General features: G+C 43.6%; 2 protein-coding genes across 2 annotated transcripts; both read left to right on the forward strand.

Annotated features, from left to right (window-relative positions):
* On the forward strand, nt 1–1,585 carry LOC139448345 (uncharacterized). The gene has a single exon (XM_071229888.1). The coding sequence runs from the start codon at nt 315–317 to the stop codon at nt 1,218–1,220; it is 906 nt and encodes a 301-aa protein (XP_071085989.1). The 5' UTR covers nt 1–314; the 3' UTR covers nt 1,221–1,585.
* Nucleotides 1,586–8,807: 7,222 nt separating this feature from the next.
* On the forward strand, nt 8,808–20,396 carry LOC139448390 (pancreatic lipase-related protein 2-like). Its single transcript, XM_071229934.1, has 8 exons — nt 8,808–9,248; nt 11,719–11,947; nt 12,636–12,755; nt 13,873–13,998; nt 15,960–16,196; nt 16,481–16,595; nt 17,743–17,925; nt 20,259–20,396. The coding sequence occupies exons 1-8, from the start codon at nt 8,931–8,933 to the stop codon at nt 20,332–20,334; spliced, it is 1,404 nt and encodes a 467-aa protein (XP_071086035.1). The 5' UTR covers nt 8,808–8,930; the 3' UTR covers nt 20,335–20,396.
* The last annotated feature ends 285 nt before the right edge of the window (nt 20,397–20,681 follow it).

The following is a 20,681-nucleotide window of genomic DNA, read 5'->3' on the forward strand; positions in this document are numbered from 1 at the left end:
ACTTGAATGACAAGAATTATAACAAGAGTTCCTTATCACCAGTTGCTAAGACGGTCCAGTCAAATATCAACCTGTGTTATCAGCTAACTTGAGGGCCTAGAGAAGACCGGTTTTACACGCCATGTTATCGCTACTGTTCTGTCGACTTTACCGGATCAAACATTGACTTGAGGTTGGACGTGTTCAACATGGATTTGGCGCGGCAGGAGACAGAGTGAACGGAGTGCCGGTATGCCGATGTAATTCCCTGTTTTCCCCAGCTCAAATGATCACGGCCACAAATTATCAGTGATTATTGGATGTACGTTTAGGCCATGATATCTGAGGGTGTTCGTGATGAGGAATCTTTCACTGACAGGGTGTCACGAGACAGACGCCTGGCAGACGTGAAACGCGGGGCTGGATATACCCGGACTATCGACACACTGGCGGACAGGCAATGGAACGCTCACGCAGGGCGCCCAATAGCTGAGAACCCCAAAGTTAAAAATGTTCTACAGTTTCACAGTCGAGCTGTGCATAAAGATTCCCCTAACACACACGCTATGTCGCCAGTGAAGTTCCAACGTTCGCCAGCTACACCTTCAACTGGATTACAACTTGCGTCACAGCCCTTTAACACGTGGGGAACAAGCAACTGCGAGTTTGACAAGAAGCTGATGCCGGACAACAAATTGAGTGTGGGGCTTCCTAAACGTGGAGTAATAATGAGCAGAGTTGCCGGAAGTCAACGAGATAGACCTTTCAGGACAAATACGAACTTCAGATCTCGTAATGGAACTATCAGAATAATCGAACCGTTACAACCCCTGCCGCCAAGGGACCAACGAATGAAACAACTGTCTGAGTTCGATCCTGAAGCAATGGAACGTGAGAAAACCTATCTTATGTTGAGGCGGATTGACCAAATTTTGCATCCTGCCAAGATGTTTTTCAGAAGCGAGGTCAGTTCCTCGGAAATTGAGATAGTGTCTCAGAATGAGGAGAGTGTCGGAGACAGGGTGGGTAGATCCGACCAGGTTTCTTCTCAACAACCAAAACATGGACTACGCCGTGAGAGACTAGCCGAAAGGAAAGCAGGACTCAAGACACAGAAGCGGTGTGATAGACGGTACAGTTACTCGCTGACTCCTGTCATTGATCAGTTAGAAAAGAGTGAGTTAGATGCTTATAGGAAGTGCCAAATATGGATTGACAGATGTTCGACATTCCCTCGGTAAACTCGCTGTGTGTAAGTTATTTACGCAAGTCACCTTGCACCTCTGGGCATGCCTGAGTCCCTTGTGTTTGGAGACTGATGGTGGCGGTAATCGGGAATAATAATAATGATGATAATAATAATAATATGTCCATTAATTATGCGCCAGATTCCATTCATCAAGTTAAACCATTATTACCCCGATCAATAGATCCGTGTTTTAATTCTCAGCTTCCTGGGGAGTATACAACTGAAGCTGTCTGTGAGGCGCTATAAGGTAAACAGTAACATTACCCTCTCATCCTACCGGGTACCCATTTACTGATGGTAAACAGAGGCATATTACGAACAAAGTCTCTTACCAGAGTAGCCTAGTGGTTAAAGCGTTCGCTCGACACGCCGAAGACACCGGTTCGATTCCCGACATGGGTACAATGTGTGTAGCCCATTTCTGGTGTCCCCCGTCGTGATATTGCTGGGATATTGCTAAAAGCGGCGTAAAACCATACTCACTCACTCTTACCAGAGGAGACAGCACATGTAACGTAGTACGCGAATCCTGCAATGTGACTGTTTATAGTTAATGAGAAATGTAGACAATAACGTGTATCAACCATAAAGACTACCAAAAGATAAAAGGACTGTTGCTTGTTCTTTTAACACTGGAACGCAGTTCTATTTGCGCCACTTACAAGATAAACATGCCTGTATGTAAGATAAACGGTCTCATGTTTCCACTGAATATCAGGGGCGGTGGGGTCGCCTGATGGTTAAGGCGTTCGCTGGTCACACTGTAGTCCCGGGTTCGATTCCCTACATGGGTCATGATACTGGAATTGAAAATGAAAATATTGAGATACCGATGTGGTGCTGTACGTGACCCTCCACAGAGACATGAATGCATCCTCGATTGTCAAGTGTTTTATATTTCCATTCTAGCGACCACAGCTTCGTTTACATAGTGAGGTCCCTCTATCAGTAGCTTGGCTTTGGTTTGGTTTAGTTGTTGTTTAACGACGCAATATTCCAGCTATATGACGGCGGTCTGTAAAAAATCGAGTCTGGACCAGACAATCCAGTGATTGACATCATAAGCATCGATCCACGCAATTTGGATACGGTGACATACATCAACCAAGTCAGCGAGCCTGACCACCCGATCCCGTTAGTCGTCTCTTAAGACAAGCATTGTCGCCTTTTACGGCAAGCATGGGTAGCTGAAGACCTATTCTACTCCGGATCTTCACGGGGAGACAAGAATGGGTTGCTGAAGACGTATTCTAACCCGGATCTCCACTGGTCAAGTAACTTGGCACATAATTTCTCTCGCTCATGGTGTTCCTGTCGGGCTCACAACAAAGCTACATGGTGGAGATTGTTCTGGATATCTATCAATATAGACTGGTGACATACTGCACTTGATTACTGAAGAGACTTCGGTTACCCTACAGCATTTGGTCGTCAGTCAGGTGACTTCGAGCGGTTACACTTAGGAGCAAGTGCAGATGACATACATTACCAGCTCGAACTGAGACAAAATAAACGTCCAGATGTGGTATTTAAAGCGCCATTGGCGTAGTTCGTGATGCACGCGCTGCTAAATATAGCCGCTGGCAGCCGACCTTATCCTGATTGTAACCACGTGATCAAAACTAAAAGACGTTTTTTGCCAACTGGATATTTCTTAAAAAGCACACTTTGCAATTTTTGCCATTTATTAAGCGTTAGTAATATTGCGTATCGCCGGAATGGCTTGTTTCAACTTTATAAGTATAAGCACACATGTAGACATGTAGCTGTCTTTGTTAATAATCAACTGATATTTCGTGATTCTTTTTCAAGTGTCGAGGACTACAGATTATTTTTGTTATTGTTTTGTATTTTGACCTTTGGCCCATGTGGAATAAATAACTATTATAATACAAAGGTGGTTTATCTTAAGTTTAATTCGCGTCATCGGCCTTTGACTTGTGGTGAACATTATTTTGAGTGAGTGAGTGAGTATGGTTTTACGCCGCTTTCAGCAATATTCCAGCAATATCACGGCGGGGACACCAGAAATGGGCTTCACACATTGTACCCATGTCGGGAATCGAACCCGGGTCTTCGGCGTGACGTGCGAACGCTTTAACCACTAGGCTACCCGACCGCCCCGAACATTATTTTGAGAATAAACTACGAACTACGAGGAAATACGGATTGTGTGTCCCGAGGGAAATAACTCCCGAGCCTTAGTGAGTCTTTTTTCTTTGAAAATATATAAAAATGTGTACATGTGAGTTTCTGTTCAAGTTGAGGCATCAGCGCAGTTAGTCTATTGTTACAACTACGTCAGCTAACTCATTTGAGACGTCATGTTCAGTGGATGACGTCATCTAGAACTTTTTGCAAACATTCGTTCATATGGCGTCACGACCAGTGAAGATCCGGGGTAGAATAGGTCTTCATGCAACCCATGCTTGCTGTAAAAGGCCACTATGTTTCTCGTGAGAGGCGACTAACTGGATCGAGTGGTCAGGCTCGCTGACTTGGTTGATGCATGTCATCGTATCCTAATTACGTGTATTGATGCTTATGATGTCAATCACTCGATTAATTACAGACCGCCGTCATTTAGCTGGAATATTGCTGAGTGCGGCGTTAAACAACAAACGACTGAGTGAGTTAAAATTATTTCAGCCTTATAGCGACAACAACTAAAAAAAACAAACAAACAAAAACAACATATGGCGTCGCTTCGAATCTCTTTGCAAGCTATGAAATATTTGTCCCCCCGATGCAAAACAACCTTTTCTGCCCATTAGACGGTTGCAGTAAGTTTTATTGCGGGTAAGAAAGATAATGACCAACTCGGAAACACGGTTTATCTTCCAGTCGGGTATCGCTCACTCAGGATCTATATATATGACATAGATCATCTATTCCCTCGCGAAAGATGAACCGTAATTCCTCATAGCTCGTTGGTTATTCTCTTAAAAATACGACCGCCTCCGTGGCCTAATGGTAGAGCGTCCGCCCAGAGAGCCCATGGGGTTCGATCCCATGCCGCGTCATACCAAAAGACGTTAAAAGATGGTACTTGTTGTTACCATGTCTGGCGCACTAAAAATCGGCATCAATCCGGACTAGTACAAGCAGCCACACACACACGTACATGCACGTCGCTATATAAGTGCAATAATCTTGGACGCGACTCCATTCCACCTCACCTCACCTCTTAAAAATACTTAGTGAGGATTACACGTTCGACAACATCCGTGTCCCTGTGGATAACATTTCTCATAAAACCAACGAATCTTAACCCCCTGTTTGCTGAGTCATTTTTCTGAAGCAGACTTTCCGAAAATTGAAACTTGTGGGAGAATTGGAGTCACGCGGCGCTGGGTCTACCTCCAGCTGTATAATTACGCAGAGATGTTGAATATCAGATTTCTGCATTCACCCGATGTATAACTATAATTCTTGTCATGGTGGCCATGATTAATGTATGACTAGTCTTATGATCAAATTTGATGAATTACACTGTCAGTAAAATCTCTTGAAAACCACATTCGTGAAACCGGTCGAGTAAATTGTACTTTTGTCTTTTATCTATTTACAGGTTGCGTTGACATTAATATATATATAAATAATATAATATATCTTTGGACTTTTGTCTTTTATCTATTTGCAGGTTGCGTTGACATTAATATACATACATACATACATACATACATACATACATACATACATACATACATTAAATATATTTGGAGTTAGTTTCGAGGATTATTTGTCAACTTCGACTTGAAAAACTATGTGTTTTAAATAGACAAGCGTATTTTTTATTCTTGAACTTTAGTGATATTTGTTACATTTATAACTACCTGTGACCCCTTTTTCGGACTATTCTAAGCTAGCGGACCTTAATACACGTGATAATCACGCGTTCCAAGAGAGCATCATTTTCAAAGCGCTCTTCTATATGAGATTTTGTCCTTGATTTAGCCCCTTAATGCCGAGCGCCAGACAATGGAAATGCAGAATATAGTGTAAAATTCACACTGAAAAAGTAATATAAAGTGAACGAGTGAGTTTTATTGATTACCTTTACTTGGTTTTAATTATTCTCAAGATGTTCAGTTCACATCATAAAACACGGATACGCCTATTTCAATTTAATACCGAGCGTTTTATAAATAAATAAATATCAGGCATCTGCTCTACAGCGGCTCAACATCAAATTTTAAAACACAGTTGGTTTATCTCTTAACTTTGTTTGTTTGATTGTTGTTTAACGCTGCAGTCAGCAATATTCCAGCTATATGACGGCGGTCTGTAAATAATCGAGTCTGGACCAGACAATCCAGTGATTGACATCATGAGCATCGGTGTACGCATTTGGGACACGATAACATGCATCAACCAAGTCAGCGAGCCTGACCATCCGATCCCGTTAGTCGCCTCTCACGACAAGCAGAGTCGCCTTTTACGGCAAGCATGGGTTGCTGAAGACCTATTCTACCCCGGATCTTCACGTGTCGAAGGCCCTAGGAGTACACCCCACTAAGAGCCCCCTGAACAGTTCTTAACCATCGTTGCCGTTACAAACCAGAGCCTGCAAATGAATGATTCATTGCAAAAGATGCCCCACAGTAGACAGATAGTGTTCGGATGGGTGTTTGGATAAATAATATTTATTTATATTAGTCCTCATTCATAATTCCTTTAGCCATATGAATGAAGTTAACACCGAAAATAAATAAACTATATTTAAAATAAAAAAACTTTGATAGGACTTGCTTTATAAAATGTGTGGCAGCAGGTGGTATTTGGTAAAGAGATATCAAAAACCCTCAACACCGGTGGTCTTATTCAGTGCGTGGAGAGATGATAGATCACTGAGAGGAGCTTATGGTCATCTAATGTGTGATCCCCACTCTCCTACCCAGTGTTCCATGCGGCCAGCTCAGTCACCACTGCACGAGCTGAATCGCGCTAAACTTGAGTCGCGTACCAACAGTGGAACTAGTTTACACTGCACCGGAGAGTGGATGACTCCAGCATCCATGTTGCTATGATGACGTCATATGGCATTGTTTCCTAGGTGTGTCTTGCAACACAATTTCAACAATTACGTCATATATAGATAGATAGATAGATAGATTACTACTCGAATACCTGTCAGATACCATTTATCTTACAACGAGTTGTTTTAAAACGTATCTTACGAGCGAAAGTGAGTTAGATACGCTTTGAAATGACGAGTTGTAAAATAAATGGCATCTGACAGGCACGAGTTGAGTAATCTGTTTCTTACACACCCTAAAATCGCACCTTTTTAGCATCGAATAGATGCATTTTTTTCTATTCTTATGATCACAGTGGCGGATTAATACATAACACCACGGTCATGAGTGACGATGTATTGCTTACTACTCATAAATGATGTGACCCTACACAAAAAGGTTTCCACCATATTTGTGGATTATCAAGGCGATGATATGATAATGAAACCTAGATAAGATCAAAGAACACGCTGGATGCCGAGTTCAAAATTTTTACCTCAAAGAAATTACCAAATATGTACAACAATGTTTACTTCCGTATGACATCACTACCGGTGACGGACTTTTACAAAATGGCGTGTTCACTGGCAACAGTACCCCCACCCACACAAAGACAAATATATAGCGTTCATTTTTCAGTAAGTGCGTGAATCATGAGCAGTTTTGTTTAGTCCATTATTCCATCATGTACTCGTCTACATGGTCTACATTTTCTTTCCTTGTCCCAAACTAAACATGAACATGGCGAACCAGTTTGCTTTTACTTAGCTGCGAATCTTAGTTATGTACTGTTCCGCTTTTACTATCCGACATCACTGGTCGCCAACACATTGCTACGTTTCACGCCTTTCACGAAGTTCTACTCAAGTCCGATGCAGTATATAAGTAATAAACTCCACGCCATATTGTTTTAACCTCCATAAATCTTAAAAATTGACATTGTCCTGGAGATGTTTGGTTCTATTCAAAGGTAACTGGTATGGGAACAAGGGGTATAAACAAAATCAACCATATTCTTTCATCTTTAATTCAGACGGAGATTGTGAATGTCGGAGGAAAATCAGCATATGATATTAGGACCTCAGGAAGGACCATAGGACGGTTTTGTCTAAGTGATCAGCGGATGTTGGACAGTACAAACAGTGAAAAAAATGGCTGATTTCACGGCTAGTTTTTTAGGTACCGTTGTCCGAGTTATATGAAGGAGTGCCTGCTCTATCTACAAGACAGATTGGTGACACGACAATACTCCCACCAAGACACACCCGCGTGACCTTTCTCCCGAGATAACGCACAACAGTACACAGGCATTCCGTTACTTTTTTTTGTCGTTGGGACAGGCTTAATGGTTTCGGATAAATAACGCACTTACCTGCTATTGGGGTTAAATCCACAACAAGTAACATACAAATACAATTACTTTAATACACTTTTCATAGGGATGTTTTTTATCTTCATATCCGATTATTCTATTATAGTTGAGACTTGAGTAATATTTGTTTCACACATTCGGAACAATGACGATGCGTTGGTTCTTGTTTGACACGTAAATGCCACGTTTCGCACGTGAACGCATGATTTGCACATGCATCTCGTGTCACTTCATCTTGCCCATTGACCTGTGTACTGTTCTCCGTGGTGGTATTCCCATCAACTGAATAATGTGTTTCTTCTGACTTACAGTCAAGCTTTGTATTCAAGGTTTCGTCATCAAAGGCCTGGTCAAGTACAGTCAAGCTTTGTATTCAAGGTTTCGTCATCAAAGGCCAGGTCAAGTCTTTGCAGGAATTCAGGTGTAGATATGCAGCGGAATTTACGTTGCTTGTCAACATAATGCATGATGCTTTCCCATCCTATGACCTTTAGAGGAAGTTTTCACACCTCCTTGCTCACTGGCACTAACTTTGATGCCAGTGCAGGGAACCGAAGGGGTGGGGTGGTTTTCTTTCCTTCTTGTTGTTTGTTTTTTGTTTTTGTTTTTTTGTTTTTTAGGAGACCCTTTTTTCACATCTGATGACAATTTGTTATTAGTCTGTCATACAGACCCTGACACAAATACTCCCAATAAAGCCCATGCAAATCTATAATATTTGGCAAGTATAGATTACTGCAGAAAATTTAAGAACGTCTCTTACCTCCTTTTTATGACATTTCATAACTATAATTCAACAACTGATTATTTCCATTTCCGAGACAAGATGTTAGTTTAAAACTTTGTAGGCGCATTCCGAATTGCGGCGCTTTAGACGATTGGGTCTTCCCTGTCCGTTTGGATTTTCAAACTTTTGAGAGCGTGTTTAATATTTTGAACGAATGAGAACGTGACCGTGAATGAGTGAGTCAGCAATATTCCAGCAATATCTCACGGCGGCTTGGGAGTAATCCAGTCGTGGCCAGACAAACAAAGGAGTGAAAACATGAGCAACGATCCGCGCCATCGGGCGCATCAATGCGCGATCATCATGTTCGATCATTTCAGTACAGTCTTTATGTGGAGGCGTGTTGATAAAATACTTACGGCGCCAGGCGCCTTATCTCCCGATCAACGCCTTGATAAAGTCAGCAGGACATTCCCAGTTGTCGATCTGGAAGACAAGAAGTCGGGTCTTCGTGGCTGCTTCTGAGGCTTGGCTCTGTTGAGATAATAGTTTTTACATCCTCAGGTCGTGTTCGAATCCCTGACCATGAATGTGGTCCTACTGTTGTGTCTCTGTGCTGTGACTGTTGTGTCGGAGAAGTGTTACACTGGGTATGGCTGTTTTCATACCTTCGGCTCTTTCACGGCTTTGCCCCAAGAACCGGATGTGATAAAGACAGCCTTTGAATTGTTCAGTAAGCATGGGAAGTCTGTCCTCCTGGCCACGGACAGCTCCCACTGGAGAAGCTTGTTGAGTGCTGGACATTTCAGTGCAAGCAAGGAGACGAAGTTCATCATCCATGGATTCAGCAACAGTGGTCACACGTCGTGGGTGACTGAGATGAAGAATGATCTGCTGCAGAAGGTGAGTTTTCAGCACTAGTCCTCCATTGTGGTCTTTGTTTGTTTGTTTTGTTGTTTAACGCTGAACTCAGCAATATTCCAGCTATATGACGGCGGTCCTCCACTGTGAGCGTTCATTCCAGCATTATTGACTTTTAGCAATATTCGACAAGTGGGGGTCTTTAGGAATGTTCCCGCAGTATTCCGACGGGGCAACACAAGAAGTGGGCTTCGAAAATTGGAATATAACCCGGACCTTTGGCGTGACGAGTGAACGCTTTAACCACAAGGCTGCACTCAGTGTGACCTGTTCGTCATATACCAAAGGTTTGATTTTCAACAAGGACATGAAAATAATCACCGAGCTACGACACGGACATATTATTCTATTTTCCAAGTTTAGAGGGTGATTTAACAGTAACAATATTTTCAAGTAAATTTCGTAGATGAAAACAAACCCGTGAAGATCATGGGTAGAACAGATCTTTTAGCAATCCATGCTTGCCGGAAACGGTTACCAAGCTTGTCGAAAGGGGCGACTAACGCGATCGGGTGGTCAGGCTCCCTGAATTGGTTGATGCATGTCATCGTATCCCAATTCCGTGGATCAATGCTCATGATGGCAACCACTGGATTGTCTGGTCCAGACTCGATTATTTACAGACCGCCGTCATATAGACGTCATACTGTTGAGTTTTGCGTTAAACAACAGACAAACAAACAAGATGAAAACTTTTCATGTTGCACTGCGACATAAAAATAAAGTATATTTTTTTTGCTCTTACGGTGACACAGGACGGTTTTATTGTCTTTGATAGAGTTAATATTGGTGGTTCGTTTTCTTTGGTAACCGAAAAGTTGTAACGTGCATGTCATGAGGTTTCATGGTCAAGTTTATGACACATTCATAGCTCACAAAATTATAATCACGCTAAGACCCTTATAACAACGTCAAGACCTTGACACTTGGCCCTTATAACAACGTCAAGACCTTGACACCTGACCTTTATGACAACGTCAAGACCTTGACACTTGACCCTTATAACAACATCAAGACCTTGACACTTGACCCTTATAATAACGTCAAGACCTTGACACTTGGCCCTTATAATAACGTCAAGACCTTGACACTTGACCTTTATGACAACGTCAAGACCTTGATACTTGACCCTTATAACAACGTCAAGACCTTGACACTTGATCCTTATAACAACGTCCAGACCTTGACACTTGAACTTTATGACAACGTCAAGACCTTGACACTTGACCCTTGTAACAACGTCAAGACCTTGACACTTGACCCTTATAACAACGTCAAGACCTTGACACTTGGCCCTTATAACAACGTCAAGACCTTGACACTTGACCCTTATAACAACGTCAAGACCTTGACACTTGGCCCTTATAACAACGTCAAGACCTTGACACTTGGCCCTTATAACAACGTCAAGACCTTGATACTTGACCCTTATAACAACGTCAAGACCTTGACACTTGGCCCTTATAATAACGTCAAGACCTTGACACTTGACCTTTATGACAACGTTCTCACTTTCCGCCAAGTGTTCTAGGCCGTAATAGCCTATGGGACATCCTGCATCCCTGGATAACAACGGTATTTTACCTCTTATTCTGTGTCACGACCTTTCAGAGCTACTTCTTGTTCCTTCGTCAGATGAAGGATGAAGGAGCAAGACGTACTCCTGGAACGTCGTGATAATCAATAAAAGAAGTTGTTATCCATAAAAAGTGTCGTTGTATTAATAACTTGACTATTTTGGGCTAAAAAGCTCAAATTTTATCACGAATTATCCACTCAATTTTTTATATCTGGCAAGGAAAGCATCGAAGTAAATATCTGATTTTAATGAAATTGTTGGGTTTTTTATTTCCAGGATGGAAGCATGTCAAGCGACATCTTTTTAAAACAAAGAAACCTCTTCTTTCATTTTTTGTCAACATAAATTAACACTGGTCAGACCTAAGTTCTCGCTGCCGCTAAACAAGGTGATATGGTTATTAACGACTTTTTCAAAGGGGTATTGCTAACATTGTTATAAATATTGATCAAGTGGAGTGGAACCCCACGCACTCGTGTTCCTTTTTCCGGTTGGTCTGTAGTAATTAACTTGATGTTTTGTGCACCTTATGATGTCAGTAGGCACCAGAGCATTAATCAGCATTTTGATGGTCAAATTGGTTAAATCATGCATTCAGTTCAGACTGAATCTACCCCTTGGTGATTCCGGGATAGGTCGCCAGTACCCTGTGCTGGTCGTTAGAGGCGACCAAGTGGACAGGTTCGGTGGCTTGGCAAGTTGCGTGTCATCATACCACTACGGCGTCCTCACACTATCAATCCCTGGATTGTTTGGGCCAAAGTCGATTATTTACAGGTCGTCGTCACATGGCTAGAATATTTGCTGAGTGCGTCGTTAAACAACACACAGACACACTGAATCAAAGAAATCAATCATTCTGGTTATTTCCAGGGTGACTTCAACGTGATCGTGGTGGACTGGGGCAAGGGCTCCTCATTCCCCTACACCCAAGCCACAGCCAACACCTTCCTGGTGGCCGCCGAGGTGGCCAAGTTCGTCAAGTATCTGCACTCATCGCTCCACGTGGACCTGAAGAAAGTTCATCTGATTGGCCACAGTCTTGGGGCGCAGATATCCGGTAATGTTGGCGCCGCAGTCAGAGGCATCAGAAGGATTTCAGGTACCTTGTCACCATATTGCATGTTTGTTTGTTTGTTTGTTTGTTGCACTCAGCAATATTCCAGCTATATGGCATCTGTAAATAATCTTGTCTGGGCCAGACAATCCATTGATCGATATCATGAGCATCCATCCACGCCATTGGGATACGATGACATGCATTAAACCAATTCAGCGAGCCTGACCACCCGATCCCGTTAGGCGCCTCTCATGACAACCATAGTCGCTTTGGATCTTAATATTATGATGACAGGGATCATCGTGCTCCGCATTCGACACCACTCGACACCAAGATAATTGGTGACTCGTTCTCTTGGCAAACGAGCGAAGCAGACAAAAATAGCCTACAAGTTTTTCATATCAGTTTTTGCTTTGCGATAAGGGCCGACCACTCAATATCCTAGGTGTGGGTGCGTATGCATTAGCATGTGAGTATGTGTGTCCGCGTGTGAGAGGTGAGGGGATAGGGTGGGTGGGAAGGGTTGTCTCTGAAAGCGTGATGGGGGGGGGGGGGGGGGGGGGGGGAGAGAAAGTTGCTATGCATCCAGAAAACACACTAGAGCCAAAATCAAAACCAAACATCCCAGCTCCCATGCTGATAAGGACCCACAGTCAGCGGAACATGTCAGGGCTAAGGGGCACAACTCTACACAGAATTTTGGGGTAATTATTTGGTTCATTGCTTTCAGGTCTGGATCCTGCCGAACCCTACTTCATCAATTTCCCTGACTCCAATCGCCTCGACAAGACGGATGCCTCCTTCGTCGATGTTATCCACACCGACGGGGAGAAGTTTAGCGGCATCGCAGGTACGAAATAAGATTGAAGTAATCTGTTTCCAACACACAAAATACCATGGTAACATGCAAGGAATTAATTATTTATTGAACAATATTAGTTTTTGTACAGATAGTTTGGTACGTTGAAGCTTAGGGCACTTCCAAGATAGTGAGTGAGTATAGTTTCACGCCGCTTTTAGCAATATTCCAGCAATATTACGGCGTGACGAGCGAACGCTTTAACCACTAGGCGACCCGACCGCCCCCTTTCACAATAAGACATGCAGTAAGGCGTATGAGTCTGTCTCGACCCGTGGAGATCCGGGGTAGAATAGGTCTTCAGCAACCCATGCTTGCCGTAAACGGTGACTATGCTTGTCGTAAAAGGCGACTAACGGGATCGGTTGGTCAGGCTCGCTGACGTGGTTCATGCATGTCATCGATCCCAATTGCGTAGATCGATGCTCATGATGTCAATCACTGGAGTGTCTGGTCCAGACTCGATTATTTACAGACCGCCGTCATATAGCTGGAATATTGCTGAGTGCGGCGTTAAACAAACAAACAAACAAACAATGCAGAAACTCCAGATGATCCGAGAAAACGTTTCACTATATTTGAAGAATACTGTAAGAGTAAATGTAGACAAGACATTCTTTAGGTCAGGTATTGTGACAAAGGTAGATAAGAGACACGTTGTACTATTATGTGGACAGCCGTCAAGTAAGGCATGCAATTATCTTTTAAAGATATCTTGTGAAAGAATATGTTTATCTTTGCGTCTTGTTTACAAACACCGGGAGATCTTGTACATCCCAGACTGATCAGACAACGAAGGTTATAGGTGCGCACTGTTTAGAAAAAATAGACTGTCAGAAATTATCTTGTGGCGGATACCCCCACCCCCTCCCCTTTTTTTGTTTTATATCTGATGACATCTTGCCTACTCTGATAACATGTTGATTTGTTTATTTGTGTGTTAAATTATAATTAATGATGGTTTTCAATCAGTGTTTGTGGGTTTTGGGTATGCACATAATGAGGAGACACTATATATTGCCACTCTTTTCCCCCTACTGATGTTATACATTTTTATGTAAAAATTCAACCAATCTTAATCAATTGACTTATGTCGTGTTGTCACCAGGATATGGCATGATGAAGGCATGCGGGGATATCGACTTCTATCCTAACGGGGGCGAGGACCAGCCCGGGTGCTCCGACAACCCTCTCGGCAGCCTGCTCGGCGGCATTTTCGGAGGCCACGCCGGTCGTAAGTTGAGAGCTGATCGCGAGCAATAGAGATAACAGATTCCGTACATCCGCACACCTCGTCTCTTTCCGTACTTTTTGGAAGTGTCAGAAACATGTCAGTATTCAACTCACAGTTTCCAATTACTAATCTGACGAAGGCAATCCACATCTTTTGGTTTTTTTCTTCTTCTTTTTTTTAAATTTTTTATTTAAAGCGCAAAATCAGCAATATTCCATCAACGTTGAATGACGGCAGCCTCTAAATCATGGAATCTGAACTAAACAAACCAGTGATTGATATTGTGAACAACAAACCACGCCGCCCGGGTTCGATGTCACGCCCCCAACCAAATCGCCGAGCATGACCCATCCGATCCATTTGGTAGCATCTAAGGTTTCTTGTTTGAGGCCGCATTCAGCAGTATTCCAGCTAAATGGCGGCGGTAAATTTAAATTATCGAGTCTGGACCAGAAAATCCAGTGATCGATATCATGAGCATCCATCGACGCAAATAGTATACGATGACATGCATCTACCAAGTCAGCGAGCTTGACCAACCGATCCCTTTAGTCGCCTCTTATGACTCCACTAGCCTTTTTTTCAAAGTCTTGTTTCCACCCTTGCCACATCAAGCCAACTTTTCTGTTCAAATATGATTGGACTATCGCACATTTCGATAGTCCAATCAGAGAACATTTCACAAAATCAACACCCACGACTGGTACACCTTCGTCTGAAAGTAATTTACCGCTGCCCGTCTTTGTTGACACGTCTTTTTCATCGAAATAATGCGTATGTTTTTGAGTCAGGGATAAAATCGCGAATAATTTCGTTATCTGATCGACTAGATCGTCGCCTATGGTAGTCGCCATCTTTGTGCGAAGCTGTACGAGATAAGAACAGCGATCTGATTGGATATCACGTTTTCATTACAAGGGGCACAACTCGTGATCTACGCGAGGTGACGCCAGGGTCGTGCCAAGAAAAAATGGCCTTGATCTAGCAAGGGTAGAAACTAGGCTTTGATATAGGCTTGCCCCGGGAAGATGCTTATGACAAGCATAGTCGCCTTTTACAGCACGCATGGGTTGCTGAAGGCCTATTCCACCCCGGAACTTCACGGGTAGGTCGCCTCTACGACTTCCATAGGAATCCACATGGAACTGATTCATTATGCCATGGACATGTTTTACCACATGTGACCGTGGCCGCCTCTGTGGTCTAGTAGTAGAGCGTCCACCAAGACGTTATAAGAAGGTACTTGTTGTTGCCCCGCCTGGCGATCGGCATTAAGGTGCTAAACCAAGGACCGGTCGGCCCGGAGTCAGTATACTATGTCTGAGTGGGGTAATCATGTTAAACTGCGGCATGGTGTCTCAGTGGGCTAGAACTATAAATCGTGGCCCAGATACGAACATACTTAATGCCAGTCATATTTTATATGTACACCGAGAAGAATTTACTGCTATTTACACATAATACGTACTACGAGTTAGTCAGTGACATGTTATTTTGTGCTGTATCACGCACGCACACACACACACACACACACACACACACACACACACACACACACACCAGTCAATTCGTTGACCCTAACATAAACTCCTGTCTTGCATGTAAGAAAATTGTGAAATTAACTGACACAATTTGGTATTTTTTCACCCTACCACCCACGACTCGACACACTTTCTTCAGCAACCTATGCTTGCCGTAAAAGGCAACTATGTTTGTCGTTAGAGACAGGATCGGGTGGTCAGGCTCGCTGACTTGGTTGATACATGTCATCGTATCCCAATTGCGTGAATCTATGTTTATGATATCAATCACTGGATTGTCTGGTCCAGACGCGGTTATTTACAGACCGCCGTCATTTTGCTGGAATATTGCTGAGTGCGGCGTTAAACAACAAGCAAACAAGCAAACAAACATACAGTTACAGTGCATTGATCCCCATTTATCCTCGTTTTCTCTCACAGAGGCAACTAAGTCCGTGTCATGCAGTCACGGACGAGCTGTCAAATACTTCATCGAGAGCCTCAAGTCCAGCACGTGCAAGTTCACAGGTCGAACGTGCAGGGACTGGGCTTCATACGAGACGGGCACCTGTCATGGCTGCCCTTCCGCCGGATGTCCGGTGATGGGTTATGACGCTGATCAAACGTCAGACAGGGGCTCATTCTACCTCAGCACGGGACAAACCGATCCATTCTGTGGTATGTGTTGTTCAAAATAGCTTATTCTGTTGTATATGTTGTGCAAAACAGTTATGCTTTATTTCACTGAAAGTGAACGTTGAGTAAGGATTCCAGATCGAAAACAAACACCGGTACGGCTTTTTAAAGAACAAGATGGCGACCTCTCAAGACCACAAACGGTTTTGGTTGATGGGTAAGTTGGTTGGTAGGTTCTTTAAGTCTTCGAACGTTTTAAGTACTGATTCAGACATTGTATAGTGTATTGTTCAGATATTTACACGAGTTAAATTCTTATCCCCCAGGGCACGAGTTTTTCGTCGAGATTGACCTTGCCTCTGTCGACGAGAACGCCTTCGGGCGTCTGTACGTGACATTAACGGGGTCAAAGGGCACAAGTGCAGAGGTCGAGTTCACGAGGTAAAGATTGTTGTTGGAGTTTTTGTCATGTTTAAAAAGATGTAAGTTTTATGTCATCCAGTTGTTGACATCCATGATGAACAAATATCATACATGTACATCCCAGCTGTGATCTCGATAAGTATTACTTCCCTCTAGGAGTTGAGCAAATGGTATGTCTGTGTCAGGACCGTAGTAGTAGTAGTAGTAGTAGTAGTAGTAGTAGTAGTAGTGACACTAGTAGTAGTAGTAGTAGTAGTAGTAGTAGTAGTAGTAGTAGTAGTAGTGGTAGTTAGGACTGGGACGAGTCCAAATTTACTGCCCGGGTACCCACCCACCTTATTACCCGACCCGGGGGGCACGGGTGGCCCAGTCGTCTAAGGCGCCGCGATTCGCTGTGCAGAGTTGCGTCCCTTGGGCACACCAGAAACCTATGATTGTGGGTTCGAATCCCGGTTCGCCCCGATTATGTTTCTAGTTTTGTCAGCACCATACCCATGCTCGTGGACTTCACCGAAGTGGTAAACGTCTGAGACCTGCATCACTTCGGGCTTTCCTCCCACATTAAGCTGACACGCCGCGATATAACTGCAATACCGTTAAAAGCAGCGTTACACCCAACTCACTCACTCACTATTACCCGACCCAACCCGGGTACCCGTTGAAGGTCTCAAGAGATAGGTCCAAATGTCCGATTGGGAATGGTTTGACCGTAGCCCTGGCAAAATATATTCGGTTACTCGTATAAAACAATCTGGCCATGCACATACTGAAATTGTCTAAAGTTTTATCTTTATTCAAACATATAAAGTCAGAAGGAATGGGTGCATAGTCAGAAAAAAATGTGAACATTAGTCACTTAGAGTGTAACCATAGAGTTGCAATTAAACAATATATCACGTGACTAACCCCGGGTCCGGTTTGTCCAGTGGGTACCCGGGTCCTACTCAGTACCCACCCGACCCGGGTACCCTTCCCAGCCCTAGTAGTAGTAGTAGTAGTTCTTTCAATTGTAATGTTGCGATGGATGACATTGATATAGTGGGCACGTTTTTGTCTTTATCCATTTTTGTTTTAACTTCTGTATTGTGCATACTTGAATGCAATATTGCAACAAATGCCTGCCAGTCTTACGTTCTGTTATGTGATAAGAAACTACTTGTTTCAGGGAAAACCGCCATTACCACAAATCCGACCACGAGAAACACATGATCGCCATTCATAAGAACATAGGATCTGTGTCGAGTGTGAAGGTCAAGTTTGACAAGGGGGATGGACTGGCGGGGTCAGGGACGGACACTGAAGTCATCGTCAGCCGCGTCTTCGTCAGGGACGCAAACACGTCTAACCAGTAAGTCAGCATGCAGCGGCGAGCTCCAACACCGTATCCCAGTTGCGTAGATCGATGCTCATAATGTCAATCACTGGATTGTCTGGTCCAGACTCGATTATTTACAGACCGCCGTCATATAGCTGGAATATTGCTGAGTGCGGCGTTAAACATCAAACAAACATACATACAACATCGTACTGGTAATCACACAGGTCTGAAAGATGCACAGGATGCACCAGATGCACAAGATGCATATTTTGTTAAAGTTGGCACTCATGATTCGGGAGACAGTTCAATATATTTTTACAGCTTGAGGTGAGGTGAGGTGAAATTGGGTTTAACGTCGCGTCCAAGATTATTGCACTTATATAGCGACGTGCATGTACGTGTGTGTGTGTGGCTGCTTGTACTAGTCCGGACTGATGCCGATTTCTAGTGCTATCTCACTGAGATACCATGCCGCAGTTGAACATGAATACCCTACTCAGACACAGTATACTGACTCCAAGCCGACCAGTCCTTGTTTTAGCCCCTTAACGCAGAGCGCCAGACAGGGTAACAACAAGAACCGTCTTTAAACGTCTTTTGGTATGACGCGGCCGGGGATCGAACCACGGACCTTCCGCTTTCCGGGCAGACGCTCTACCACTAGACCACGGAGGCGGTCTGTCTGTATTTATGAACGATATCAAGACTGAATCGTCTTTCACAGCTTGAGACATGACACGCCGGCAGCATACCTAGCAGTCACTTGATTGCTTCGTACTGTTATAAGCTTTATATACTGTCATCTCATGAGGTCACGGGTGGCCCAATCGTCCCTTGGGCACGCTAGAAAGCTATGTTTGTGGGTTCGAATCCTTCTGTAGGTTTATCAGCGACATACCCGTGCTCGTGGGTTTAACCTAAGTGGTAAACGTCTGAAACCTTCATCACTTGGGGCTTTCCTCCCACATCCAGCTGACACGCCGTCATGTAACTGGAATACTGTTCAAAGCCGCGTTAAACCAAACTCACTCACTCACTATATCTAAGTAGGGCTGAGGTGAGGTGAAACTTTGGTTAAACGTGCGTTCAAAATGATTGCACTTTTATAGCAACGTATGGAGGTTTGATACTAAAAATGACAAAATAATTTTAATCAGAAATAGAGATCCTGGGTTCTAAACATGCTAGAATACTTATTTTTAATTTACATTGATGGATAGTGGGGTGGCCTAGTTGTTAATACGTTCACTCGTAACGCCATAGACCCGGGTTCGATTCCCCACATGGGTACAATGTGTGAAGCCCATTTCTGGTGTCCGCCGCCGTGATATTGCTGGAATATTGCTGAAAGAAACTAAAACCACACTCACTCACTCACTCACTCACTCTAATGTATATTGATTTAACGCAGGCACAGGTCAAGGTCAGTCGAGCAGTGAGGAAGTAGGTGTCGTAATGACAGCGTTATCGGCTTGGAAGTAATCCATACGTCCACCCAACGTCCACAGGAAGCAGTAAATCACGATGCGCTTCAGGCCCCAATCAAAGTGACCGTAGCACCATGACGATTGCATAACCGTGACAATAGACTGACTCCATATATGATCCCCCGGGGGCGTTACTAGGACAACATGGCCCAGGGGTCACCAGAGATTTGCTTCACACACTGTACCCATCTGGGGAATCAAAGTGGCGTGACGAGTGAACGAGCTTTAACCACAAGACTTCCCCACCATCCTTATATATTAAGACCATTGAGGAAGACCAAAATAATTTTGTTATTTGTCTTGTTAAATCATTATATTGTTCCGAATCGAAGCCATGGTCAGGTTCTGTGCTTTGAAAATATTGCGTGTCCTCGTGCCGCGACAGGAATGGATCGATGCTCATGCCTTCACTCTCTGGTTTTTCTGGTCCAGACTCGAGTATTTACATGTATTGCCGACAAAGGCTCCGGAGATCGGGAGGTTGCGATCCCCTGACCGCGTCATACCGAAAGACGTTAAATAATGGTACTTGTTGTTACCCTGTCTAGCACTCGGCGTTAAGGGCATAAAACAAGGACTGGTAGGCTCGGAGACAGTTGACTGTGAACATCACTATAAAACCGGTATAAGTTCGGAATAACACGCACACACACACACACACACACACACACACACACACACACACACGTTGTTTTTGTGAGAGGACACCCACGTGGATGCACGTCGCTATGACAGTGAGCGCGACGTTACACCCCATCCACCCACCCCACCCACCTTTTTCTTTTACCTATTCACACCCGGGTTACCACATGCAACTTCACCTTGTGTATCGACCTTTGTGTTTGATTTAAAATTAACACTGTTTTTCTTTTCCAGGGTGAAATTTTGTGGACATAACGCTCATATTCTGGACGACAAATCCATAAGTCTGACGTCACACAGTGGGTGTTGACGACACGTGGTACTGGCTAATGTAGGGTGATGTTGATTGGGGTCAATAAATTAGACTCAATATTTGGTATATAGTTTATTTGGAGATGCAGTCAAATCCCTCGAAGATTTAAAGTGATTGACTTTTTTAGGTTTAACAACCTTTGAAGTTTCCGTCACATCACTGCGTCACAGCTCGAGGCTTGTTTGTGTGTTGTTTTATTGTTTGTTTAACGCGGCACTTGGCAATATTCCAGCTACGTGACGACAGTTTGTACATAAACGAGTCTTGGCCAAACAATCACGTGATTGATATCATGAGCATCGATGAGAGCCTAAGAACAACAAGTCTCGATTTATATGTCGAAA

The sequence above is a fragment of the Haliotis cracherodii genome, unplaced genomic scaffold, assembly GCF_022045235.1.
Source record: "Haliotis cracherodii isolate W230 unplaced genomic scaffold, xgHalCrac1.p SCAF_7, whole genome shotgun sequence".
In the NCBI taxonomy this organism is placed as follows: domain Eukaryota; kingdom Metazoa; phylum Mollusca; class Gastropoda; order Lepetellida; family Haliotidae; genus Haliotis; species Haliotis cracherodii.

Coding starts and splice junctions, on each gene's coding strand:
- LOC139448390 (XM_071229934.1), top strand. CDS start 8,931: ATGAATGTGGTCCTACTGTTGTGTCTCTGTGCTGTGACTGTTGTGTCG. Junction 12,756..13,872: donor GAAGTTTAGCGGCATCGCAG/GTACGAAATAAG, acceptor TGTTGTCACCAG/GATATGGCATGATGAAGGCA. Junction 17,926..20,258: donor GACGCAAACACGTCTAACCA/GTAAGTCAGCAT, acceptor TTTCTTTTCCAG/GGTGAAATTTTGTGGACATA.
- LOC139448345 (XM_071229888.1), top strand. CDS start 315: ATGATATCTGAGGGTGTTCGTGATGAGGAATCTTTCACTGACAGGGTG.